The sequence below is a fragment of the Ornithorhynchus anatinus genome, chromosome 16 (assembly GCF_004115215.2).
Source record: "Ornithorhynchus anatinus isolate Pmale09 chromosome 16, mOrnAna1.pri.v4, whole genome shotgun sequence".
NCBI classification, from domain to species: Eukaryota; Metazoa; Chordata; class Mammalia; order Monotremata; family Ornithorhynchidae; genus Ornithorhynchus; species Ornithorhynchus anatinus.
This window is the reverse complement of record NC_041743.1, coordinates 4,283,692-4,310,619: the sequence shown is the minus strand read 5'-3', so window position 1 is coordinate 4,310,619 and position 26,928 is coordinate 4,283,692. Positions and strand designations below refer to the sequence as shown.

General features: G+C 47.3%; 2 protein-coding genes across 4 annotated transcripts in view; one reads left to right on the top strand and one right to left on the bottom strand.

Annotated features, from left to right (window-relative positions):
- C16H1orf112 (chromosome 16 C1orf112 homolog) overlaps nucleotides 1–11,209 on the bottom strand; it is a 97,449-nt gene extending 86,240 nt beyond the window's left edge. Inside the window, exon 1 of one of the 2 annotated variants that reach the window (XR_003765201.2) lies at nucleotides 11,103–11,209. The gene's annotated coding sequence lies outside the window, so the exon portion shown is untranslated. The remainder of the gene's footprint in view (nucleotides 1–11,102) is intronic. The other variant, XM_007668872.4, reaches the window with a different exon arrangement.
- Nucleotides 24–26,679, top strand: SELL (selectin L). 2 transcript variants are annotated; one of them, XM_029080986.2, is made up of 10 exons: nucleotides 27–196; nucleotides 1,485–1,581; nucleotides 3,313–3,699; nucleotides 5,438–5,545; nucleotides 7,319–7,504; nucleotides 11,566–11,709; nucleotides 15,095–15,286; nucleotides 18,230–18,358; nucleotides 19,667–19,685; nucleotides 26,347–26,679. In XM_029080986.2, exons 1-10 carry the CDS (start codon nucleotides 194–196, stop codon nucleotides 26,360–26,362), a joined length of 1,281 nt encoding a protein of 426 aa, XP_028936819.1. In that variant the 5' UTR covers nucleotides 27–193; the 3' UTR covers nucleotides 26,363–26,679. The 2 variants fall into 2 exon arrangements, with proteins under 2 accessions (XP_028936820.1, XP_028936819.1); XM_029080987.2 differs by lacking the exon at nucleotides 11,566–11,709 and having other exon boundaries at nucleotides 24–196.
- Nucleotides 26,680–26,928: the final 249 nt, after the last annotated feature.

The window sequence follows — 26,928 nt, the reverse complement described above, 5'->3', positions numbered from 1 at the left end:
GTGCAGGGTGGGTGTTGGGAAGGATGTGAGGAGAGTTAAGCAAAAAAAGAAGCTAAGGTTCTGAGAAATGCTCAGTGTGTGTCTAGCACACCACCAGAGCACTTGCACTGAAGAGGACAAGGGCCCAGAGCACCAGCGTCTGAGCGCAGAGATTGAGCGGCCGCAGGGAGACCTGTTGTAGAAACTGTACATCATGGTAAGCCCTTCCCTCCTGAAAGTCTCCAAGCTCTGATGGAGAAACATCGGCTCTCGGGAATGTGGAGGAGGAGGAGGGTGGCAAAGAGCAAAAAGGGATTCGTTTCGAGATCCGAAATGGAAGAGTCGGAGAGGCCTGGGAGATGTCCCACTTGGTGACATCTCATGGAAAGAACAAATCCCAAGGTCTTCTCGCTCTTACGGTTGATTTCATTTCCTCATATTGGCTCTTGGATGAGATTCTCAAAAGGGGTGAAGGGAGAAATGAGACTGAAAATACGTAAAAATTCTCAAGAGATGCGTATTTTAAAATAGACTGATGCATGTTGATCTTTCTGTAGAAAACAAATGGTGGTTTGTGGGAAAAAAAAGCATTCTTTTTTTTCAACCAGTTTTTTCAAAGATATCTCATGAGTATAGGTAGGGCTTTTTTTTTCCTTTTAAAAGTAACCCCAGGGCAATTCCACCAACCAGCGCCATCTCAAAGCGATCGAAATTACTCCTGCCTCACGCTCCGCTCCGTATGCAGGGCACCGCGTCCAATTTAAAACATTTAAATCACTTGATTCCATGCAAAAGCATGATGTTTGGTGGGTAATGTTTCACATGTATGTTGGAAAACAGTCTGCTCATTTGTAGTGACTTTTCTATGTTTAAACCCTTTTCTTTCCCAGAGTTTGTTCATTTAGAATCTCTACGTGGTACGATCGCTGAAATCAAAGTTTATCATTTCTTGTGCTTGAGGTCTTATATTGTACCTTAAGGCTTTTGCGCCGTACAGGCACTGAATTCAAAGCTTATGGTATTGTGCAGTCCTAGAATATGATAATCTTGTGTTTGAGGTTTTTTATATTTTACCTTAATGCTTTACTATGGATCTTGTTCTTTAAAAGGGAAATCTCCCGGGGGCGTTTTTATTTTATTTCCTTTTAGGAAATATTACTACCACTACTCAGACATACAAGCGGGGTCTTCAAGAGAGGAGCCACAGGGCAGATGATAGTATTTTAAATCTCTGTTACTTCAACATATCAAAAATGAGTAGGAATGGGGATTAGTAGCCTAAAATAAAAAAGGGATTAGAACTCCCCCATTAGGAGACAGGCATAAAGGGGGCATAGATTTAATTTGGTTTTGGATTTTTGGAGTTAAGAATATGTGTCTGTTTGCACATATTTACTTTATTCTAACTTTCGGCAAGCTTTTGAAATCTCCTCTTGCCCGGGCAAAGCCTGCGGCTTGGGAAGAGCTAATGATCTACTTACGATTCTTGGTTTTTAATCCTGCAGAATGAAAAAGTGGGCCCAAAGAAGTGGAAATCTGAGAATCTTCCCGGAGGCCAGTGGAATCTCCCAAAGCTGTGGCTCTTGACAGTCGTTTGTTTCGGTGTGTTTAACCACCTACTCGCTCTCATCCCTCTAGACTGCAGTAAAATTGTTGGGGGCAGGGAATATGTCCGTTTGATGTTATACTGTACTCTCCCAAGCACTTAGTACAGTGCTCTGCACACAGTAAGCGCTCAATAAATATGACTGGATGAATGAATGAATGGAGGGATTGATGTTTGCTCTTGCCCTTCATTCTGGAAACGAGCCTAGGGGGTTTCCGATCCCTTGAGGCTCGATCTCTATTCTGAGGGGCTTCAAAGCTGACACCGATTTGCCCTCCTCTTAGAGCTGGGGTGTTTACGGGTGGGAGTTCAAATTGAAAAGGACTTGAAGGGAAAATCCCACTCCCCAAGAACTCCCCCAACACCATATATTTTTTTTTCTTCCACGCTGCAAGAAAAACTGACCACCCATACTGACCACGTTCCACCTACGTTGTCCATATCACAGAGAAAAAATAGGATGTAGTCTAAGAATCTCTAATACAGCCAACCTAGTAACCCCGAGAAGCAGTGTGATCTAGTGGATAGAGCACCGTCCTGAAAGTCAAAAGGACTTGAGTTCTAATCCCGGCTCCGCCACTTGTCTGCTAGGGGGACCCTGGGCAAGTCACTTCACTTCTCTGTGCCTCAGTTATCTCATCCATAAGATGGGGATGAATACTGTGCGCCCCATGTGGGGCGTGGATTGTGTCCAACTTGATTAGCTTGTATCTCCCCAACACTTAGTACAGTGCCTGGCACATAGTAACGCTTAACAAATACTATTTTTCAAAAAACCCTGCTTTTCACTCCTCCTTAGAATGATATCCCATTAAGCCTTAAGAGTAATAGCTACAAACTCCATAATACCTGGAGCTGTAGTTAGTTGGGCTTATAGGGGATGTGGAGTTCTTGAAGATATGGGTGAGAAGGCTAGAAATGCAGGAGAAATAGAAGTGAAAGGGATTACAAAAAAAAGGGTTACTGAAATGGGAAAGGGAAAGAGCAAAAATAGGACGAATGATTTTTTTTTCTCACCCTTGCATCTTTTAAATCTATTTCCGATATCGTTTACTGAATAATAAAATTCACATTTATAATTAGAAAGAAACGCCCATAGAAAAGGTAGATATTTAATAGCTAAAATTGCCACTAGAGTTGTGCCAACTGCAACAACATTTCATTCATTCAATTGTATTATTAACTGAGTGCTTCCCATGTGTGGAGCACTGTACTAAAGGCCAGGGAGAGTCCAATAAAACAATAAGCCGACGCATTCCCTACCCATCATCACCAATCATCAATGGTATTTACTGAGCTCTCACTGCGTGCAGAGCACCTAACTAAGCACAAGGGAGAGTACAATACAACAGAGTGGGCAAAATTCAGTCTAGTCCTGGCTATCTATTTTGCAGCGATAACCGGTGCTCACTAAATACCATTGGTGATGATAACCATCTGAGGTATCCAAGCGCTCAGACCACAGAAGGACTTGCATCACGTGGGTTCTAATCCCGGCTCCGCCGCTCCTCTGCTGCATGACCTCGGGCAAGTCACTTTACTTCTCTGTGCCTCAGTTACTTCAACTGTAAAACGGGGATTGAGACTGTGAGCCCCATGTGGGACAAGGACTACGTCAACCCGATTCGACTGTATCCACCCCAGCGCTTAGTACACTGCCAGGCACTGTACGCAGTAAGCTTAACAAATAGCCTTATTATTACTTTCATCATATGTTATTCTTTTAGAGTTCCTGGCTTGGCATGGGGTTGACTGCTGGACTTACCATTATTCTGCCAAAACCCTACCATGGGAGAACGCGAGGCGGTTCTGTCGGAAGTACTACACAGATCTGGTGGCTATTCAGAACAAGGGAGAGATTGCGTACCTGGAAAAAACCATCCCCCACAGCAAGAGCTACTATTGGATAGGCATCCGGAAGATTGGCGGGGCCTGGACCTGGGTGGGGACCAACAAATCTCTCTCCAAGGAAGCGGAAAACTGGGGTGACGGGGAGCCCAATAACAAGAAAACCAAAGAGGATTGTGTGGAGATCTACATCAACAGAACCACCGATTCGGGCAAATGGAACGATGATTCCTGTCAAAAACCGAAGAGAGCTCTGTGCTATACTGGTAGGAAGCCATCTTGGGTTAACTTTTTTTCTTTAATGATATCTGTTAAGCACTTACTATGTGCCAGGCACTGTTCTAAACCCTGGGGCCGATACCAGATAACCCAGTTGGACACAGTCCCTCATGGGGTTCACGGTCTTAATTCCCATTTTACAGATGAAGTAACTGAGGGACAGAGAAATTAAGTGACTTGCCTAAGGTCACACAGCAGGTAAGTGGCGGTGGTGGGATAAGAATTCAGGGTCTTCTGATTCCCAGGCCTGTGCTTTCACCACTGGCCCACTCTGTTTTTCTCAAATATCTAGTACTTGGCAGCTTCAAATGAGGGAAGGGGGTGGAGAGCTGGGGGAGAAAGGCTGGAAAGAGCCCAAGAATAACTGGGGAATGGACAAGGCAATTCGGTTCAAGTAGTCAAAAAAGATCTTTATCAAGAGTTCAAGATCAGGTGCTACACGCCGACAGGTGTTTAATGAACATTACTGATAAGATTAGGACCAGATTTCAAGCAGCTTATCCTGATGCAAAAGTCACAGGCCTGGGAGTCCGAGGATCTGGGTTCTAATCCCACCTCTGCTACTTGCCTTCTCTGTGACCTTGGGCCAGCCCTCAATGGTCTGGGCCTCAGTGTCCCTATCTGTAAATATTGGGGATTGGTAAAGACCTCTAAATGTGTTTCTACCCCAGGGCTCAGTCAGTGTTTGGCATATAGAAAACTTAACAATATCACAATTATTATTTCACAATTATTTATCCAAAGGACTCCCTCCTCCACCGCCTCAGAGGCAATTCAGCCAAGAGCCCCTGGACTCTTAAGCCTTTTTGATTTGAATGACCCATGGACAATTCAACCTTCTAATCTGTTATTAATAATAACATTAATAATGATTCATGTAAACACCACTCTCTGTGCATCAGTTCCTTGTGGGCAGGGACTGTTTCTACAAAGGATATTTTCCTAGATGTTTAATACAGTGTTCTGCACACAATAAGCACTCAATAAATCCCATTGATCAATTGATTGACAGAAGGGAATTTCTACCTTACTGCTCTCCCCCTGCATCTTTTATAGACAACCACAATTTTCAATCAATCCATTAAAGGCATTTATCGTAAGCATGTTATGGGTAGGGAACGCGGCCGCTAATTCTCTCGAACTGTACTCTCCAAAGCGCTTAGTACAGGGCTCTGCACATAGACGGCACACAATGAATTCTTCCGAGTAATAATAATAACTGTGGTATGTGTTAAGAGCTTACTCTGTGCCTAGCACAATTCTAAGCATGAGGTAGGTCATCAGGTTGGGCACAGTCCCTGTCCCACATGGGGCTCACGGTCTTACTCATTTTACAGAAGAGATAACCGAGGCACACAGAAGTGAAATGACTTGCCCGGGGTCACACAGCAGACGTGGCAGATCCAGGGTTAGAACGCACATCCTCTGACTCCCAGGCCTGGGCTCTTTCCACCGGACCACGCAGCTTCTCCGATTGACTGATCGAGCGCTTACCGTGTGCAGAGCGCTGCACTAAGTGCTTGGGAGAGTACGATACGGCAATAAACAGACCAATTCCCTGCCCACAAGGACCTTAGAGTCTAGACAGGAGACAGATGTTAAAATAAATTACAGAGAAGGGAAAAATGGGAGAGAAAAACCTTTGGGCACGAGTGTTGTGGGGCTGAAGGTGGGGAGTGGAACTCAGTTACAGTTTGACTCTCTCTTTGTGCTCTCTGTTTAAAGCCTCTTGTCGAGCTTTGACCTGCAGTGGCCACGGGGAATGTGTGGAAGTCATTAATAATTACACCTGCAACTGCAACCCCGGGTTCTTCGGGCCACAGTGTCAATACGGTAAGGCCCCCGCTCACGCCCTTCCTTTGGTCTCACCTCGGGGTGACCTCATAAAAGGGTTGGGTTCTGTTTTTCAAACTTTGGGGCGCATCGGCACCGTCAGCCCTTCTGAGAAATGGGAAGTGGGCCCTTCAGAAATCTGCAACGCCTTACTTTTCTGAAAACGGTTTCACAATCAGCATGATGCAAAAGGAGAAGACGAAGAACCTAGAAGCCAGGTCACCTCAACCTGGGCCGTTCCTTCGCCCTCACCGCGTGTAAACTGTAAGCTCCTCACGGGCAGGGACCGTGCCTTCCAACTCGGTTGTTCCGTGCTCTTCCAAGCGCTTAGTACAGTGCTCGGCTCACAGCAAGCGCTCGATAAATACGACCGATTGATTGACCATGGCGCCGAGGCGTGGCTCGGGGCTGTGGAATGAGGAGGAACCTCCCTCGTTGCCCCCCTGTTCTCATAAGCTCCAATCCACCGACTCTATGGTATTTATTGAGTGCTTACTCTGGGCGGACGACTGTACTAAGTGCTTGGGAAAGTACAATCCGCTAGAGTGGGTAGATAAAATCCCTGCTGATGCCTGTCTACTTGTTATGTTTTGCTGTCTGTCTCCTCCTTCTAAGCTGTGAACCCGTTCCTGGGTAGGGATTGTCTCTATCTGTTGCCGAATTGTACTTTCCAAGCGCTTAGTACTGTGCTCTGCACACAGTAAGCGCTCAATAAATATGATTGAATGAATGCCCACAAGGAGCTTATAAAAATAATAATAATTATATTTGTTAAGTGCTTTCTATGTGCCAGGCATGTACTAAGCACTAGGGTGGTACACCAAATCAGGTTGGATACAGTCCCTGTCCCATGTGGGGCTCACAGTCTCAATCCCCATCTTATAGATGTGTCAACTGAGGCACAGAGAAGTGAAGTGACTCACCCAAGGTCACACAGCAGACAAGCGGCAGAGCCAGGACTAGAATAGTATCCACTATGCCATGCTGCTTCTCTACAGTCTACGGCTTAGTGGCCTACTCAGGACAAGTGCTCCGCACCCAGTGAGCGCTCAACAAATACCACTGATCGCCCGGGTGAGTAGGGCTTTGGATGATCTCTTTGACCCCGGCAATTTGTGCTTCTCCCATGGGTCCTGCTGCCCTTCTCCCTCCGGAGCAATTTCACACCCCTCACGCGACTCAGAGCGGAAAAATTAGCAATTAAAAACCCACCTACGGGAGCCACAAGTTCAGTACTTGTTTTGACAGCTCTTAGGCTATTCCAAGACCAGATGTCCCAGATGAGGAAAGACGCCTCTTACATGATACTAACGTTTTGTGCCGTAGTGGAAAAAGGTCAGGCCTGGAAAGGAGATCCATGTTCCAATCCCCACTCCGCCACTTGTCTGCTGTGTGACTTAGGGCAAGTCACCTAACTTCACTGTGCCTCAGTGACCTCATCTGCAAAATGGGGATTAAAACCGTGAGCCCCATGTGAGACATGAACTTTGTCCAACCTGATTAGCCTGTATCTATTCCAGCGCTTGGGACGGCGCCTGGCACATAGCAAGCATTTAGCAAATACCATTAAAAACGCGAAACAAAATAACAGTCGGTAGACACATTCCTTGCTCGTTATGAGGTTATAGTCTTTCGCGGAGCTTACAATCTAGAGGGTCGGGATAGGGTCTGTGTCCGCCTCGGTTATTGGGAAACTCCTTCTGCACTTCGCGCAGTGCGCGGCACACAGTGAGTACTTCATTGACACCATCAGTGTTGTCTTGATCGTTGCAGTGGTTCAGTGCGAGCCTCCCCTAGTCCCGATGCTGGGCGCCATGAACTGCAGCCACCCGCTGGGGAACTTCAGCTTCAGGTCGGAATGTGCCTTCTCCTGCCTAGCGGGAACCGTCCTGACAGGAAGCGAAGTGACTACTTGTGGAGCAACTGGAAACTGGTCCACCCCGACCCCGACATGTGAAGGTTAGAAATTGCAGGGCGACAGTGGGGGAAGAAGAAGAAGAATCATAATGGTATTTGTTAATGATGATGATGACGTTGGTATTTGTGAAGCGCTTACTACGTGCAGAGCACTGTTCTAAGCGCTGGGGTAGACACAGGGTAATCGGGTGGTCCCACGTGAGGCTCACAGTTAATCCCCATTTTACAGATGAGGTAACTGAGGCACAGAGAAGTGAAGTGACTTGTCCACGGTCACACAGCTGACAAGTGGCAGAGCCGGGAGTCGAACCCATGACCTCTGACTCCGAAGCCCAGGCTCTTTCTACTGAGCCACGCTGCTTCCCTAAAGCGCTTACTATGTCCTAGGCACTGTTCTAAGCACCGGGGTAGATACGAGATAATTAGATTGGACACAGTCCCTGTCCCACCGAGGGCTGCCGGTCTTATTCGTGGCGATGGCTTTCACTGTCCAGGTTCTGTCCCCCTTACATTTCCTCTTCCCTATCAGATAAGAGGACCATTAATCAATCAATCGTATTTATTAAACTCTTACTGTGTGCAGAGCACCATACTAAAGGCTTGGTGCTTGTACAATATGACAGTCGGTAGACAGTCTACTTAGATCGTGAGCCCCAGATGGGATCTGATGATCTTATCTCTACCCCAGTGCTTAGTATTGCACTCGACACATAATAAGCATTTAAAAAAATACCACAATCATCATTATTATTATTACCTGTTCCCCGCCCACAAGACCATCCCATTGGACAACAGAATAGCTATCCTTCTGACCCGTCCGGGTGGTTGGCACTATTACGATGTCCTCCAGACCCTCAGCCTAAGATGCTTAAACAGCCGACGTGTACAAAGACGACGCCGTCACCCGTCGAGAACGGCAGACTGAGAACCTGAGCGGAGGAGATGATTACAGTTACTACTGGCTGTGCAGGACTCTAGGCCGTAAGCTCGCTATGGGCAGGGAACGCGTCCGCTAGTTCTGTTGTATTGTCCTCTCCTAAGTGCTTAGTAGAGTGCTCTGCACAGAGCAAGTGCTCAATAAATACCACTGATTGACCACTTGCGCTCTCTCGCCTCTTCTAGGCGAGCTCCTTCCCGGGGCCGGGAGGGTGACGAGCTATGGACAGGGAAGTGGTAAACAACAGTGATCACGGAGCGCACGATCAGCATTCAGAAAGGAATCTCAAGAGATTATCGGGTCCAGTCTCTCTGAGGAGAGTTATTTCCAAACAAATCAAGAAAAATCTGTTTCCTAAGGGAATCCCTGTGGCTTTCTCTCTCGGTAATCCGGCTCAGCCTTTAATCTCTCTTAGACACCAGAGTCCTTTTCTATATCTAACTGAACTCTCTCGTGCTGGAGGCTAGCTCCATTTCCTTTTATTCTGTCCTCTGGGGAAATAGAATAAAGCTAAGTAACATTCTGCTTCTCTTGGATCTAGAGCAGCGCTTAGGGCACAGTAAAGACTTTATCCACACCATTAATATGAGCTTCAAATAACTCTTCACGTACTTAAGCGCCGTTAGTATCACCCTTTAGCCTGATCTTTTCCCCATCCTCTTGGCCTCTTTTTTCCTGCTTTTTAATAGTCTTAATAGTTCCACTTTCCAGTTTCTCTGCATCCCTTTTGAAGAGATCCATCCAAAGCTACAACGAGGACTGAAAATGGCTGAAAATGGGGTCTAATTTCCCCCTTTGGCCTGAATCCTCCTGTTCGAGGCTTCTTTTTTCTGGAGAAGGTGATCAGCCCACCACAGGCTTCACTATGGATGGCATAGCCTGTCAGGAACGAAGGAGGAGGCTTGCGCTGACACTTTCAGGCTCGAGATCACGCATGGAAGAATTGATTCTGATGCTTAGCAGCGTGGCTCAGTGAAAAGACCATGTGGGCTTGGGAGTCAGAGGTCGTGGGTTCTAATCCCGGCTCTGCCAATTGCTTGCTGGGTGTCTTTGGGCAAGTCAATTACCTTCTCTGTGCCTCAGTTTCCTCAACTGTAAAATGGGAATTAAATCCCACTACCCTTTACTTAGACTGTGAGCCCCAAGTGGGACAAGGACTGTGTCCAACTTAATAAACTTGTATTTACCCCAGCGCTTAGAACAGTGCTTGACACACAGCAAGGGCTTAACTAATACCATAAATCAAATCAATCCATGACCACAGGAAAAAGCTACTCATGCTCCCCTGCTTTCATTTCTGCAATCCACATGAGAGTGGACTCTTCCATATTCATAGACCAAGTCTCATTCTAGCCAAGCATGGACCCAAGAGAAGATAGTTCTAGAGGTTTTGCTGTACTGAGGCTAGTGTTTTTTTCCCTTCGTCCAGTATTATATTTGTTAATGTAATAGCAGCCCTTCTTTTCAAATGATATTCAATTTATGGCCCACTGTGGCCCCAGATCTTTTGGAAAGAGCATGGGCCTGAGCGTCAGAAGGATCTGGGTTCTAATCTCAGCTCCACCACTTGTCTTCTTTGTGACTTGGCCTCAGTTACCTCATCTGTAAAATGGGGATTAACACTGATTAGCTTGTATCTACCCCAGCCCTTAGAACAGAGCCTGGCACACAGTAAGCACTTAACATCATTATTATTTGGGTTATGCTTTCCCTGGCCATTCTTTCTCTATTTTTCCATCACACTGTAAGTTTCTTGAGGGCAGAGACCTCAGTTACACTAGAGGACTTAATTTCTACGGCCCTTTCCGTCCACCAACACGTTCCTAACTTTTCTCAGCAAAACCCACCAACGCACATCCTCTGTGTCTTCTCAGCCCCTCTGCCCCTACCCTTCAGCTAACTGAGCAAGTTCCTGAGGGGAAGCAGTGTGGCAATTTCAGGAAGGGGAGGGTGAGGATGTGGTTCCAAAAATAAACAAACAACCTGCCACAGCTCTAACAGATCTTAATGCCCCACAGAGTGCTTTTGGAAACCCTACCCAAGTGGGAAAAAGATCTGCGCTTAACCAAGCACAATGCCAATCATCTTTTTTTTTTTTTTTTTAAAAAAAGCAACTGTGGAAAAGATTTGGAGTTCAATTCAGGGTGCGGGGTGAGGTGTGTGTGTTTGTACATACATATACATAGAAATATATGTGATATTTGTTAAACACTTACTATGTGGCAGGCTCTATACTAAGCGCCGAGGTAAATATAAGCTAAGCAGGGTGGAAACAGTCCATGTCCAACGTGGGTTTACAGTCTTAATCCCGATTTTACAGATGAGGGAAGTGAGGTCCAGAGAAATTGACTTGCCCGAAGTCACCCAGAAGGCAACTGGCAGAGTCAGGATTAGATCCCAGGTCCTTCTGACTTCCAGACCTGTGCTCTTTCCACCAGACCACACTGCCTCTTGAACCAGTAAAACGGGCCATGCATTAGATTGTAAACTGTACACTTAAAACCTTCTAGACTGTAAGCTCCTTTCTCTGTAACCTCCTTACGGGCAGGGAACCTGTCTACCAACTCTGTTCGGCTGCACTCTCCCAAGCGCTTAGTACAGAGCTCTGCAAACAGTAAATGCTCATTACACACAATTGATTGATTGACTGGACTGGGGAAAGACCGATACGACGTGAGGCCGGATAGAGGCAGGGCGACTTACTATTGCTTCCGTGCTCAGATTCCTGGCATGGCTGTCACCTTCATCAGGACCACCGTAGCCGAAAGCGGTATCTTTCTGGGCCCCGCAGGGCTTGGCTGGCAGCTTCTCTGGCATCCGAGGCAAGCGGGGCTGAGGCTACGGCGGTCACAACCTGTAGGTAGGAGGAGGTTGAAGGTAAGTCCAAGAGGCGGGCTGAAGCAGGTAGAAGAAAATCACACAGGTGCCTTGGGGGTGCAACCCCTTGCCCGCTTAACCAAATCCCGGCGTGGCCTAGTGCAAAGTCAGGAGGACCTGGGTTCTAATCTCAGCTCTGCCAACTGTTTACTGGGTGACACCGTGCAAGTCACTTAACTTCTCTGTGCCTCTGTAAAATGGGGATTAAATCCTCACGCCTCCAATTTAGACTGGGCAGGAACCACCTTGCTGGGATTCTTGTAGATTAAACTCCTTTTGCCCGTCACAGGTATGCCTGCTACAACTCTGGTCCCTCAGGAAACGGCTCTCTATCTTACAAGCTCTGCCACTTATTCGCCGCAGCCCAGAGGCAGCACGGCATCTCTCTTGGGAGGCACAACCAATGTCACGAACGACTTCATTCTAGATCTCGGTAGGTAATTATAAAAATAACTGTAGTATGGGTTAAGCGCTTACTCTGCCCCAAGCACCGTACTAGACACTGGGGTGGATACGAGAGCGTCGGGTCTGACGCAGTCCCTGTCCCACAAGGGGCTCCCGCTCTAAGGAGGAGGGAGAACAGGTATTGAATCCCCATTTATAAAGGAAGAAACTGAAGCACAGAGAAGTTAAGTGACTTCCCCGAGGTCACCCAGCAGTGACAGGGAAGGGATTAGAACCCAGGTCCTCTGACTCCCTAGGGCTGTGCTCTCTCCCCCACACCATGCTGCTAGAGAAGCAGCGTGGCTCAGTGGAAAGAGCCCGGGCTTGGGAGTCAGCGGTCATGGGTTTGAATCCCTGCTCTGCCACTTGTCAGCTGTGTGACTGTGGGCAAGTCACTTCACTTCTCTGTGCCTCAGTTCCCTCATCTGTAAAATGGGGATTAAAACTGTGAGTCTCACGTGGGACAACCTGATCACCCTGTATCTCCCCCAGAGCTTAGAACAGTGCTCTGCACATAGTAAATGCTTAACAAATACCAACATTATTATTATTATTCTCAAGTATAATTTCCCCCCAACTCACATTGCTCAGGCAGCATTCAGGGTCAGCTACAGATAGGACAGATCTCCCCATTTCCTCTTCTGAAACTAGCATTCCCCATAAGCTTCCAACAGCCAGCTCTGCCTTGTGACCTTGAGCAAGTCATTTCACTTCTCTGGGCCACAGAGAATCTGTAAAATGGGGATTAAGACTGTGAGCCTCATGTGGGGCACAGACTGCGTTCAACCTGATTAGCTTGTAGCTACTTCAGTGCTTAGTACAGTGCCTGGCACGTAACAGCTGCTCAACAAATACCATAAAAAACAAAATTAAAAAAACCCAAAAACCCAGCCCAGGGCACCAGGCACTGCACCGATTGAAATATGCCCTGCAATTGTATATTCAACTGCTCGGAGGGCACCGCTTAACTGGTGCTGAAGAGGAAGCTGAGATTCATTCATTCACTCTATTGCATTTATTGAGCACTTACTGTGTGCAGAGCACTGTGATAAGTACTTAGAAAGTACAGTTCAGCACCAAATAGAGACAATCCCTACCCAACAACGGGCTCACAGTCTAGAAGGCTAGATGAGGACCTGTGAGGAAGCTGGTAGGTAGTCAGGCCCAGGGCCAAGGAGTGAAGATAGGGAGCCACTTTTAAAAACATAATAATAATAATGTTGGTATTTGTTAAGCGCTTACTATTTGCAGAGCACTGTTCTAAGCTCTGGAGGAGATACAAGGTAATCAGGTTGTCCCACGTGAGGCTCACAGTCTTAATCCCCATTTTACAGATGAGGTAACCGAGGCACAGAGAAGTTAAGTGACTTGCCCACAGTCACACAGCTGACAAGTGGTAGAGTTGCAATTTCCATGATAATCCACCCGCTATCTCAACATTTTAATGAACAACTCCTAACTAATGGCCTCGTGTAATATAGATGCTCTTCATTTAAGATCCCCCTGCTCCTTTTCAACATACTCCTGGGGGGGGGGGGGGAGATTGCTCAGTTGTTCATTTTCCCTATCTTGCTCTGATCCAAGGGCAGGTGGGATTCTAGCCTGTGAAATGGGGGAATCTCTAAAGACGCCGGGGAAGTTGGGAAGAAGGCAGAATTTGTTGATTTTCCTCAGTTTGAACTGATCCTACCTCAACGGCCCCAGCAGTCAATTCATCCACAGTCAATCGATCAGTATTTATGGAGCACTTACTATATGCAGAGCACTGTACTAGACGCTTGGGAGAGTACAATATAGTAAACACGAACCCTGCCCCCACAAGGAGCTTACAGTCTACAGTGTGCAGAGCACTGTGCTGAGCACTAAGGAGGGAGCACAATCTAGCAAGACAGGGGAACTGAATAACTGAACAATCTCCCTTCAGGAATGTGTTGAAAAGGAGCAGGGGTATCTTAAAAGAAGAGCATCTGTATTATATGATGCAATTAGTTAGGGGTTGTTAATTAAAATATTCATTCATTCGATAGTATTTATTGAGCGCTTACTATGTGCAGAGCACTGTACTAAGCCCTTGGAATGTACAAATCGGTAACAGATAGATACAGTCCCTGCCCTTTGACGGGCTTACAGTCTAATCGGGGGAGACGGACAGACAAGAACAATGGCAATAAATAGAATCGAGGGGAAGAACATCTCATTAAAACAATAGCAAATAAATAGAATCAAGGTGATGTACATCTCATTAACAAAATAATAATTGAGAGAGCAGGTGGATTATCAGGGAAATTGCATAACTATGTTTTTAAAAGTCGTCACGATCCCTGCTCCCAACGAGTTTAAAGCCGAAGTCCTGCTCCTCGGCTCCTCCTGTGTTGTGAATTGTCTATCGATTATAAATTCCTTGAGAATGAAAGATGAGCCTTGGCAAATATTACTACTAATTATAATAATAGTATTTATTAAGTGCTTCCTATGTGATAGAACACCGTACTCCGTGCTGGGATAGACACATGATAATCCGAATGATGGTCAATTTCTAGCAGAGCAAATTGCTTACATTCGTATTTCAATACTGATCGAGAACAGTGCACTACAGAGATCTAGCGGCACAGTCTCCTAAGAAGTTTGGGAGAAATTCTCATCCTAAGAATGTACTTATTCACCTCTCACATGCTTTCTTCCTTACATCTTTCTGCTGAACAAGTCGAGGAGGACATCCAAAGAAATACATATGTGAATATTTATCTACTTTGAATTCTACGCTTTGTCGCCCGGCAGACTGTAAGCTCCTTGTGGTCTACTGACTACTGTGCCGTGCTTTCCCAACCACTGATGTGGTGCTCTGAGCACAGTAAGCATTCAGTAAATACCACTGGTGGATAGATGAGGCCTTCATGTTTGAGGACGAGGAGAAAGAGATGGAGGCGAAATGGGAGGGGAAAGGACGGGAGAGGAGGAGGAAGAAAGAATAAGTAGAAACAAAAGGAGGAAAAGGAGGAGGGAAAGAGGAAATGAAAAAGACTGTAAACTGACTGTGGGTGGGGAACACGTCCGCCGAATCTGTTGTATTTGGACCTTCTCAAGCGCTAAATTCAGCGTAGTAAGTGCTCAATAAATACCGATGATGACGATGAAGGAAAATGAAATGGACGAGAGGCGAAGGAAGCAGCTACCAGCACCTTCCCTGCCTTCCGTGTGCTCCGTGGGCATTTCAGACTCCAGGAACGTTGGGGCTACAAGCAGCGGTGTGCAGGAAAGGGGGCGCTCAGGCGGGAGAGGGATGGTGCCAGGGTGCTGAACTTCAGCCAGGGATGTACCCGGGCCTCTCCGGGGTCTTCCTTTAAGAGAAGACTCATTATCCGTCTCCTTTCCAGCAAACGGGATGCACTGCGATGAAGTAAGGGCCCCAGAGCGGGGCTCCGTGAACTGTTTACACGCCCTGGGAAACTTCAGCATCCACACCAAGTGCACGTTCAACTGCTCGGATCCCAGCACTTTAGTGGGTGCCAGTGTGATCTTCTGCGGGGAGCTGGGGCGATGGACGGCCCCCGCCCCGACTTGCGAAGGTGGGCCGCGGTCTCCCCCGGAGGGTCATCGCCAGCGGGTTGCGGGCGGGATGGGAGTCCCCTAGGAGTCGGTCTGCCTCGATCTGTTCATCTGGCTTTGGGCACCGGGAACCGAAACTACGACGGGTAGCGCTCGGAAGGCTCTGGAAAGCAGGAATCAAATTCTATTTCCTTGATCGATCTTGACGCCAGGCCTAAAAACCCAGGTTGAAATCCAGTGGGGACAAAGGAGCGGGGAGAAACAGTGTGGTCTAGTGGGTAGAGCACGGGCATGGGTGGCAGAAGGACCTGGGTTCATCCATTCATTCAAATGTTTTTATTGAGCACTTACTGTGTGCAGAGTTATGTACTAAGCGCTGGGGAGGGGACGATACAACAGTAAACAGACACATTTCCCGTGCATAATGAACTTCCCAGCTCCGCCACTTGTCTGCTGTGTAAACTTGGGCAAGTCACCTCACTTCTCTGCACCTCACTGACCTCATCTGTAAAATGGGGATGAAGGCTGGGAGCCCCCTGTGGGACACCTGATTACCTTGTATCTATTCCAGTGCTTAGAACAGTGCCTGGCACATAGTAAGCGCTTAACAAACACCCTTTTAAAAAAAAAAAAAAGGAGCGTGTAGCGTGCACACCTGCCTGAATTGGTAGGGAGAAATCTGTCCCAGGGCTTGCTACGATTTAGCCCGAGGACCCCGTGAAGAATTTCAGCACCTGTAGCCACGGCCCCGCAGCCAACACCCAAACCAGAAGGAACCGTGAGAGGAAACCTTTACGAACTGAGGCTTTACGAAGTGTGTCAAAAGGGGAAGAAACAGAGTGCTATACAAAGTAGCAACCGGGCTAATATGCAAAGCTTTGGCTCGGAGATGCCACTGCTGACTGTGAGATTCGAGCTCTCGGCGAGAGCGTCCCACAGACTCTTACACGCCGGTCTCCTGAAAAATACAATAATACACCTTTCCTGGCTCCTTGCCATTTGAGATGAATTTATCAATCAACCAATTGTAGTTATTGAGGTTGACGGTACTAAGCGCGTGGGCGAATGTGATATAACAGAGTCGGTAGACACCTTCCCTGCTCATGACCAATGCTCAGACCCCAGTGATTAAAATGGTAAAGTAGGCCCTCACATTGTTTTTGTGGAGCTGGTGATGGTTTCCACTGAAATACCCACAGTCTTTCACCATTCTTTCATCGCTACAGAAGCAGTGTGGCCTGGTGGAAAGAACTCTGCACATAGGAGGCACACGATAAATACGGCTGAATGAATGAACATGGGCCTGGGAGTCAGAGGACCTGGGTTCTAATCCCGACTCCGCCACGTGTCTGCTCTATGACCATGGGCGAGTCACTTCACCATGCTGTGCCTCAGTTCCCTCATGCGGAAAATGGGGATTCAATACCTGTTCTCCCTTGTACTTAGTCTGTGAGCCCCAGGAGGGATCTGATGATTTTGTATCTACCCCAGTGTTTAGTACAGTGCTTGACACATAATAAATGCTTATTAATAATAATAATAATAATAATGCTGGTATTTGTTAAGCGCTTACTATGTGCAGAGCACTGTTCTAAGCGCTGAAGTAGATACAGGGTAATCAAGTAGTCCCACGTGAGGCTCACAGTTAATCCCCATTTTACAGATGAGGGAACTTAGGCCCAGAGAAGTTAAGTGACTTGCCCACAGTCACACAGCCGACAAGTGGCGGAGCTGGGATTCCAACCCATGACCTCTGACTCCCAAGCTCGGGCTCTTTCCACTGAGCCATGCTGCACCATTATTATTATTATTATTATTACCTGGTCTCCTTCTCCCAGCAGCACACATCATGTGACTGCAGTAGGGAGAATGGGTGCAATTTGGGGTCCTAGAAGCCCGTCAGTGGGCCGGGATTGTCTCTATCTGTTGCCGAATTGTACATTCCAAGTGCTTAGTACAGTGCTCTGCGCATAGTAAGCGCTCAATAAATACTATTGAATGAATATCTCTGAAATCTCAATTTTAGCAGACCTCTCAAAAGCCATCTTTTCATTCAGCCATATTTATTGACCACTCACTGTTAGCAGAGCGCTGTCCCTTGGGAAACTAAGTACTGTCAATCAGAAGGGTCCCAGTACCAAAAGTCCCAGTCGTAGAGAGTGAACGATAGGGAAGGAAAAAATTCAAGTATTTAGAACCCTCAAAGACCCTCACTTTTGGGGGGCTAAGTCGGCCATGGGGCAGGGGGATTCAGGATTACCCAGAAGTCCCATTTTCCTGAGGTAAACCAGACATGGAGGTGAAAGAGAACAAGCAAAGGGACAAAAAGAGTGGCTTGCTCAAACAAACAAACATAAAGAGAGGTGGCTTGCTCTGCTTACTTTCTTCCCGTCGCCCGGTCCTGGGTCTGGTCTGAAGAGGGCAGCCTCTTTCCTTCGCTTAGCCAGACAGACCCACGACTCAATTTTTAATGGTATTTATTAAGTGCTTACTACATGCCAGGCTCTGTGCACAATCCCACGTTCCTCTCCCTAATGGAAGGAGAGTCTGGAAGTCTTCGGGACAAATGCGTAAGGTGAAATTCTGAGAACGGATCCAATAATCTGTGGTGTTTGTTAAGCGCTCACTATGTACTAAGCCCTGAACTGAGCCCTGGGGTAGATACAAGATGACTGGATTGGACACAGTCCCGATCTCACACGGAGCTCACGAATCAAAGTAGGAAGGAGGACAGGTATTGGGTCAGGTGAGGAAACTGGGGCCCGGAGATGTTAAGTCACTCATCCAAGGCAAGTGGCAGAGCCGGAATCAGGACCCAGGTCTTCTGATTCCCGGACCCATGTCCTTTCCACTGGGCCAAGCTGCTTCTCTAAGATCCCCGTAATTACTCATAACGGATACTGTAATTACTACTGTAGATCTGTTTCTTAAACAGAAGAAAACGTATTGCTTTCTTCTTTCAGCTTTGAATTTGGTTCTTTCGAGCATTAAGCGGGGTGAATACCAACCCATCTTAATTCCACTGGGAGTTACGGTTGGAGCAGTATCTGGATTGGCATTTACCATCTGGCTGGTAAAGCGACTAAAGAAAGGTATGCGAATGCAGGCTCCTGAGTGGACTGAACGGAAAATTCTAAAAATCCACAGGAAGCTGGATGTGACAGACTCGGCTGCTGTATCAACTACTGAGCAGGTTATAGGATTTCTTGCTCCAGAGAGATCGATCCAATTTTCAGGACTCTGGGCTGGCCCCCTGGGACTTCAGGGGGCTTTTGTGGGGGGCATTGTGTTGGGTTTCAGGGTGCTGAGCTGGTGATGAAGGGTGAAACACATTTTCTGAGGCCTTGGCTACAGTGCCCTGAGGTAATTTACAGAATGTCACTTCTCTGCACCTCAGTGACCACATCTGCAAAATGGGGATTTAAACCGTGAGCCCCATGTGGGACGTGAACTTTGTCCAACCCGATTAGTTTGTATGTACTCCAGCGCTTAGGATGGTGCCTGGCACATTGCGAGCGCTTAACAAATACCCTAAAAAAGGGGTGTCTACCAACTCTGTTACGTTGTTATATTGTACTCTCCCAAGCGCTTGGTACAGCTCTGCAAATAGTAAGCGCTCATTAAATACGATTGATCGATTGCCGGATAGCGAAACCTCCCCAATTTCAGAAGGGGAAACTGAGGTTCCGGCATGTGTTCCATGCATTTTCCACGGAAAGCCAGGAGCCGAGTGTGAATCAACCATCGACTCCCCCGCCAGCCCACAGGTGGCATCCAAAAGGGGGCACTCTCTGGATGCCACTCATCTGGGGAGGGGTGCCACCTGAATGCACCCCAGGTCGAGAATAGAGCTTGAGATGGAAAACACGCCCCAGTCAGTTCCTTTTTCTCTCAAAATAGACCCTGTGAACAAGAACAGAATCGTGCCCGTGTAAGAATCAGTACCTCTGCCCTCCCTCCTATTTGCTCTTTATGACTAGGATTGGATTCTTTTCACCCTCTGCCCAGCGTCTATTTCAAAGGCAGGCTGACAGTTCGGAAGAAATGTCTGTCCTGAAGCTCTTCCCCTAAAGCCCTCATCTTCAGCTTCTCCTGGAGCTGGGATCAGGGCTGAACACGTTTTGATTCGTTCGTGGCATTTGTTAATCATTTCTTGCCATGTGCCAAGCACTGTCCCCAGCGCTGGGGTAGGTACAATATTTCACCCAAATATTGGCTCAGCGGCACGGAAGAAGTCCAGTGGAGAGAATCTTTAGACTCCTGGTAGGGAGGGATTGATTTTATACTTATATCACCACTTAATTGACTTAACGGGAGGTGGGAAGAAGGGTAGTGGTTTCCCTTTGGATTCTCACATGCCTTCTGATGCCGGTTTTCTTTCTCTTTCTTTCTATTGCCAGGCAAGAAGTCAAAAAGAAGGTAAGTCCCTTTCATCAACGAATCCCCACTGCAGTGAAATCAGGTCTCCTGGCTTTTCCGAGCCCCGGACTTGCTCAAGACCTCGCTCAGCTCTCTCTCTTGACTATATGCTCTCTTCTCCTACTGCACCCCAGCTTGCACTCGCCATTCCTCCTAAGGTCTCTGGAGAAAATCGGATGCGGTGTCGGAAGAAATGATCGGGTGCCTGTGTGCAGTGTCGGTCAAGGCATGAGCCTAACACAGTTTTTCCTCAGTGGGAACGTCATCTCCGTGTTCTAGGAGAACTGATGATAACAGGCAGTCGTCCCTGCTGGGGAAGTGTTGATAATCTTATAGTCCTCTAGACTGTAAGCCTATGGTGGGCGGGGGACTGTGGCTACCAACTCTGTAATCAATCAATGGTATTTATTGAGCGCCTACTATATGCAAAGCACTCTACTTAGCATTTGGGAGAGTACAATATAACAGAGATGGTAGACACATTCCCTGCCCACAGTGAGCTTTAAGTCTAGAGAGGGAGACAGATGTTAATATAAACAAATGTATTTCTATATCGACCAAGTGCTCAAGATATACTCTTGATTGATTATCTCACGGGGGAGGTATTGAGAGAGGCTGGAGGATGGAGTTCCAGTCAGAAAATCTCCTCTGTTCCATTTATCAACTTCTTGGGAAATTTCAGGACCCCACTGTGATCTGACAAACTCAACTTTGTGGTCAATCAGGGAATGGATAGCCCAACCAACGCATCTGATTTAACTCCTCTCAGAGTGACGACGCAAGACTGCCGTTCCTTGCCCCGGCAGGGGCTGGGAGAGGAGGGACAGTTGTGGTGGTTAAGCAGGGTTTTATGAAGCGTTTGGAGACCTTAACCACCACAGAGGCTCCCTAAACTAAGGAAGGAAGAAGAGGAAGGATGGAGGGAGAATGACACCGGCCAGGCCGTCCACGAAAAAGGGCCGATGGAGAATAGAGCGGTAAAGCTCTTCCTGCACTGTAAATTCCTCCTCTAGATTGGAAGCTCCTTGTGGGCAGGGAATATGCCTACCCTCTCTGTTATACTGGACTCTCCCACGCACTTGATTCAGTGCTCAGCACATTGTCAGTGCTCAATAAATACCCCTGACTGATCGAAAAGGACTACTAAAAAACGCAACCTAAATAATCCAGGGTGTCCTATTCGATGACCAAGAAGGTTGGTTTGTGACCCACAAGGAGACTGTGGAGCCCCTTTTCCTGGAAGCCATTTGAAAGGGAAGAGAATTTTTAATGGGATTTGTTAAGCGCTTACAATACAGCAGGCATCGTACTAAGCCCTGGGGTAGACAGAGGGTAATCAGGTTGGACACAGTCCCTGTCCCACAGAAGGCTCACATTCTTAATCCCCATTTTTCAGATGAGGGAAATGAGGCCCAGAGAAGTTCGGTGACTTGCCCAACGTCACACAGCAGACAAGTGGCAGAGTCGGGATTAGAACCCAGGTCCTTCTGCCCCCCGGATCCGTGCTCTATCCACCAAGCCACGCTGCTTCTTATCCATCTAAGACGGAGTTCCCATCAATCATGTAGGAAAAGAGCTGGCAGATTAAAGATTTAATTATTCAATCCTTCCTTGGCTTGTCCTGAGTTAGGGAACTGACTAGTCTTCCCTGGCCAAGCGGCTCAGTGAAAACCGATGAATTCATCTCTTACTCTCTCGATGCATGTCATCCGTCACTCTCAGTATCACTAATGATGTGGCTTACTACCTCATTAAGGGCATGCTTCAGGGGTTGAAATTCTCTGGAGGTTTTCATCAGCTCCCTATAGACTATAATGGTACTTGTGAAGTGCTTACTCTGTGCCATGCACTGTGCCGAGCACTGGGATGGACACAAACTACTGAGCTCATAAGCGGTCCCTGTCCCACAGAGACCTCACAGTCCAAGAGGGAGGGCGAGCGGGTATATTATCTCCATTTTACAGATGAGAAAACTACAGCCCCACAGACATCAAGGGACTTGCCCAAGGACACACGGGCAGGCGAGGGGTATCAATACCGTTGTCATCAATGGCATTTATTGAGCGCCGACTGCGTGCAGAGCACTGTACTAAGCGCTTGGGAGAAGACAGTACAACAGAGTTGGAAGACACATTCCCCGTCCACAGCGACCTTACAATCTAGAGAGGTGAAACTGATCATTTCATTTTCTTTTGGGGGTATTTTTTTGCAGACGTTTGAACTTGGTGAAGCAGATGTTATCTCTCTCTTGGGCTGGGCTATAACCTCTGTGGGTCCTTGGGCAGGAAACTTGACAAGATTTTCGTATTCGTTTCATGGTCACACCCACTGTGTAAAAAGATGCGACCATTTTAGCCGTCACAATCCATCTCAGGCAAACTTCTCCCTCTAGAATTCCCGTGCTCTATTATCACTAGGCACAAGCCGTTCAATTCAATCGCTCAATCGTTCAGATCCGGGAATATTTCTTGAATGTCCCCGGGGGATAAAGCAACACCCTGGGAGGGTTGAGGAAATCCAAATTGTTAAAGAGTCAGTCAATCAGAGAAGAAAACAGTGAATCAAAGCATTTCTGAATCAGGCCAGTCTGGGCTTTGAGACTTTCTTATCACCGCTGTATGGAAAATGACTGGTTTTACTGGTTTTTCGAGGAGAAAAGAATCTCAATATGCCTAAAATGGAACTAACTCATCTTCTCTTGCAAGCTCACCCCTTCCTCTTAACTTTCTCATCACAGTCAACAACAACTCCACCCTCTCAGTCCTCTAACCTTGACATTTATCTTGAAGTCTTGCTATCTTTCACCTCACACTGAATTTGTTCTAAAGTCCCGCATTCATTCCTCCACAACGTTCCCTTAACCCATCCTTTCCTCTCTTTCTAAATGACCATCACCTTGGTCCAAGAGTTCATGCTAACCTGCCTAGATTACCAAATCAGACCATAATGTACTCTGCTGCCTAGGTCATTTTTCTAAAATATTATTGGGCCCACATCTCTCCATTCCTTAGTAACTTCCATGGGTTACTCACTCCGTTCCACATTAAGCAGTAACTCCTGACTATTGTCTTCAAGATAACATAATAATAGTAACAAAAATAATAATATTAATAATAATGGTACTTGTTAAGTGCTTACTATATGCCAAACACTGTTCTTAGAGCTGGGGGAGATAGAGGTTGGATGCAGTCCCTGTCCCATATGGGGCTCACAGTCTTAATCTCCATTTTACAGATGAGGGAACAGGTTCAGACAAGTGAAGTGACCTGCCCAAGGTCTCACAGCAAACATGTGGCAGATCCAGGATTAGAACCCAGGTCCTTCTGGCTCCCAGGCCTGTGCTTTAGTCTATCCACTAAACCATGCTACTTCAACATTCTCCTTCTCACTTATCCATTCTCGTCTCCCACTACATTCCAGCTCGCACTCTCCTCTCCTAAAATAACTTGCCACTGTCCCTCATTCTCACTTCTCCCATTTCAATTCCTTGCTAAAATGTTTCTTCCTCCCTGGAACACCCCTCCCTTCAAATCCACCAGACCCCTTCTTTCCCCGTCTTCAAAGTCTTCCCGCAAATTCACCTCTTCCAGGAGGCCTGCCTCGGTCAAGCACCACCTTCTCGATCCCATCCATCCGTCCGCTTCGCTTGTTATTTACGTTTATTCTCCTGTCCTTTGCAATTATTAATTTTCTTTATTTTAACTTGGTATCTATCCTTCCAAAATTTTGCCATGACCTTGTGTAACACTGTTTCTTTCTCCTCCAACTATCTGTGAATGGCTTCGGTCCCTCACTCTCCAACATTACATTTGTAAGCGCTTGAGATAATTGTACTCACCCGAGTACTAAAGGGAGTGCTCTGCGATCAGGTAATGATTGAAGAGAAGGGGAACCCTGCTACCACTGGGAAGCAGCGTGGCTCAGTGGAAAGAGCACGGGCTGGGGAGTCCGAGATCATGGGTTCGAATCCCGGCTCTGCCGCTTGTCAGCTGTGTGACTGTGGGCAAATCACTTCACTTCTCTGTGCCTCTCTTCCCTCTTCTGGAAAATGGGGATGAAGACTGTGAGCCTCGCGTGGGACAACCTCATTACCCTGTGTCTACCCCAGCGCTTAGAACAGTGCTCTGCACATAGTAAGCGCTTAACAAATACCAACACTATTATTATTACCTCTTCTAGAAAAAGAGAAGAGATGTCCTGGTGGATAGAGCTTGGGCCTGGGAGTCAGAAGGTCATGGGTTCTAATCCCGGCCCCGCCATTTGTCTGTTGTGTGACCTTGGGCAAGTTACATAACTTCTCTGTGCCTCGGTTACCTCATCTGTAAAATGGTGATTATGACTGCGAGCCCCACGTGGGACATAAACTGTGTCCAACCAGACTAGTTTGTATCTACCCCAGTGCTTGATATAGCGTCTGGCACAGAGTAAGTGCTGAATAAATACCATTTTTCAAAAAATATCAAGCTTCTATTAGAATGTGAAAATGACCAGATAGTGCAACTGTGTCCGTTGGCCTAGTTGACTCTATCTGTTGGTGAGTTTTCAAAAAAAGTCTCTCGGCAGATTCCCTGGGAGTATTTAATTATTACTTGAGTCATTGAGAAATGGTTGGGGGGGGGGTCTTTGAAATAAACTGTGAGGTGGACCTTGTCCACGTCCTCTTTTATTCCCCACCCCTACCCTCTCAACCCGCCAACCCAGCCGACGGGTAAACACTGTAACTCTCTACTGGGCACTCTGGGTATTCGTGCTTTCACCCCTTGCCGGGTGGTTTTCATTTCTGCAAAGCCGTCTTGTTGATTCCCTCTTTTGATCTCTGAACAACTCAATTCCACCACGGTGAAGAGTCTACCACAGATGCCCAGGAAGATAGTGCCCAATTTCCGATAAAGATGTTTCTGAAACTTTTGCTTTCTGAAACTGCTGCTCTGCATAGAAAAGCCTGTACGCAGAAGTTGGGCTGTGGTTCACCCAGGCACTTCACAGTAAGGTGACAGAAAGAGCCCCGAACCCAGAACTCAACCTCAGCCACCTCGAAAGCACTGTTTGGCTTCCCCTGCTTTTTTATTTTGTGTGTGCTTTTTAATGGTATTTGTTAAACACTTTATTGTGTGTCAGGCACTCTACTACGTGCTCTTGTAGCTAATCTGGTTGGACACAGTCCATGTCCCATCTGGGGCTCACAGTCTCAATCCTCATTTTAATAACGATAATTATTATTATGGTATTTGTTGAACACTTACTGTTGTGCCGGGCACTGTACTAAGCGTTGGAACTGAGGCATGGAGAAGTGAAGTGACTTGTCCCAGGTCACACAGCAGACAAGTGATAGGGTGGTTATTAGAACCCAGGTCCTCTGACTCCCAGGCTTGGGTTCTCTCCATTAGGCCACGCTGCCTCTCTGATGCGGGCATTTGAGAAGAGCTCATGCTGACAACTTTGTCTCCGAAAAACCATTCCTCAGCTTCCCAATCCTCTTAGACTCTCTGAATTTAGAAGCCACCTACAGATGTAAACTCAGCATATATCAAAAAACATGGATGGAGATCCCCTTGTGGGACAGGGACTGTGTCTGACCTGCTCAACTCTCCTAACTTGTAACTACCTCAGCACTTAGGACAGTTCTTGACACCTAGTAAGCGCTTAAGACTTAATAAATACCATTATTTGTATTATCATTATTATATATTTAAGGTCTAGTCTTCCATCAACTCTCCCAGCCTGCAGGAGTATGAAAGTGGGAGTCAGGAAACCCAAGTGCTAATCCCAACTCTGTCACTGGCCTGCTGTGTGACCCAGGACAAGTCACTTAACCTCTCTGGGCCCTAGTTTTCTCATCTGAAGAATGGGAATAACATGTTTCCTTTCTCTACCTCTCAGACTATAAACCCTACGTGGGCCTGTAAGCTCCTTATAGGCAGGGAACATGTCTACCAACGCTGTCATATTGACCTCAAAAGAGCGCTGTGCACTCAGTAAATGCTCAGTAAATATCACTGATTGATTGTCTGGGGCTCGGACTGTGTGATCTGAGTGTCTTATTTCTAGCCAAGTACTAGACACTTAGTTGCAGCCCAAGACAATTAGGTACTCAATCAATTAATCAAACGTGTTTTCTGGGGGCTTACTGGGGGCAAAGCACTGTACTAAGCGCTTGTCCTGTTGCACTGCTCCTTAGTACTGGTGAGAGTGCCTCGACTACTGCAGCCCTCCAGTGTCCTCCATCTTAGAACACTCCCCACATAACAATGAAGGTACTTGCTGAGCACTTACTCTGTGCCAAGCACTCTACTAAACGCTGAGGTAGATGCCAGATCACCAGGTCAGACGATCCCTATGCCATGTGCGTCCACACTCTGAGGAGAGGGAGAAGAGGTACTGAAATCCCACTTTACAGATGAGGAAACTGAGGCCCAGAGAAATGACTTGCCCTAGGGTCACACACAGCAGCCAAGTGGCAGAGCGGGGATTAGAACCCAGGTCTTCCGACACCCGGGCCCGGGCTCTTTCGCTAGGCCACGTGGCGATCTTGTCCAGAGCTTCTCCAAGTCTCTTTCCTTGTCCTCGCTTCGTAACGGTCTGAGACATTTCATCTGAAAGGTGCTAGAAACGCAAAAGCATCCCCCGGGTAATTCCTATTATGTCGGGATTCAATCGACAGGGAGGACGCGTATTAAATCACCGCCGAGGAGAGAAGATCCCGCCAGCACCAAAGAGCCGCCCGCGGGGAGACCAGGACGGCGTTGACGTTACTGCCCTCACCTCTGGAGTTCGACTGCCGGGGATGGGGTGAACCGGGCCTGGGCAGTCGTTCCTTCCGCCAAGGGGTCCCGCGCTTAGCCTGCCCCCCCGGGTTGCCACCGATGCCATCGCCCACAGAGCCCTTCGCTGTCTGTAGCCTCTGCCGCTGAACCCGTATCATAGCCGTAAAGAAAACTCGCCTGACTTCTCAGGGGAAACGAGAATGTTAAAACATAAAGATGCCTGACTGTTCTCTGGTTGGTGGTGTGATTTCTGTGCTTCCGATTTCACCACAGTTGGTGGTCTAAGGGGTGGGAGGACGGGCATTTGATCCCGATTTTTACAGATCGGAGGCCCAGAGAATTAAATCACTTGGCCAAGGTCACACAGGAGGCAGGTGGCAGAGCCATTACTAGAATGTGGGTCTCCTGACTCCCGATCCCACGCTACTTCTCCGAAATGCCACTGCTCCTATGATGCGGTGCCAGGTTTAAAACTCAAC

Coding starts and splice junctions, on each gene's coding strand:
- SELL (XM_029080986.2), top strand. Junction 3,700..5,437: donor GAGAGCTCTGTGCTATACTG/GTAGGAAGCCAT, acceptor CTCTGTTTAAAG/CCTCTTGTCGAGCTTTGACC. Junction 11,710..15,094: donor CGACTTCATTCTAGATCTCG/GTAGGTAATTAT, acceptor TCTCCTTTCCAG/CAAACGGGATGCACTGCGAT.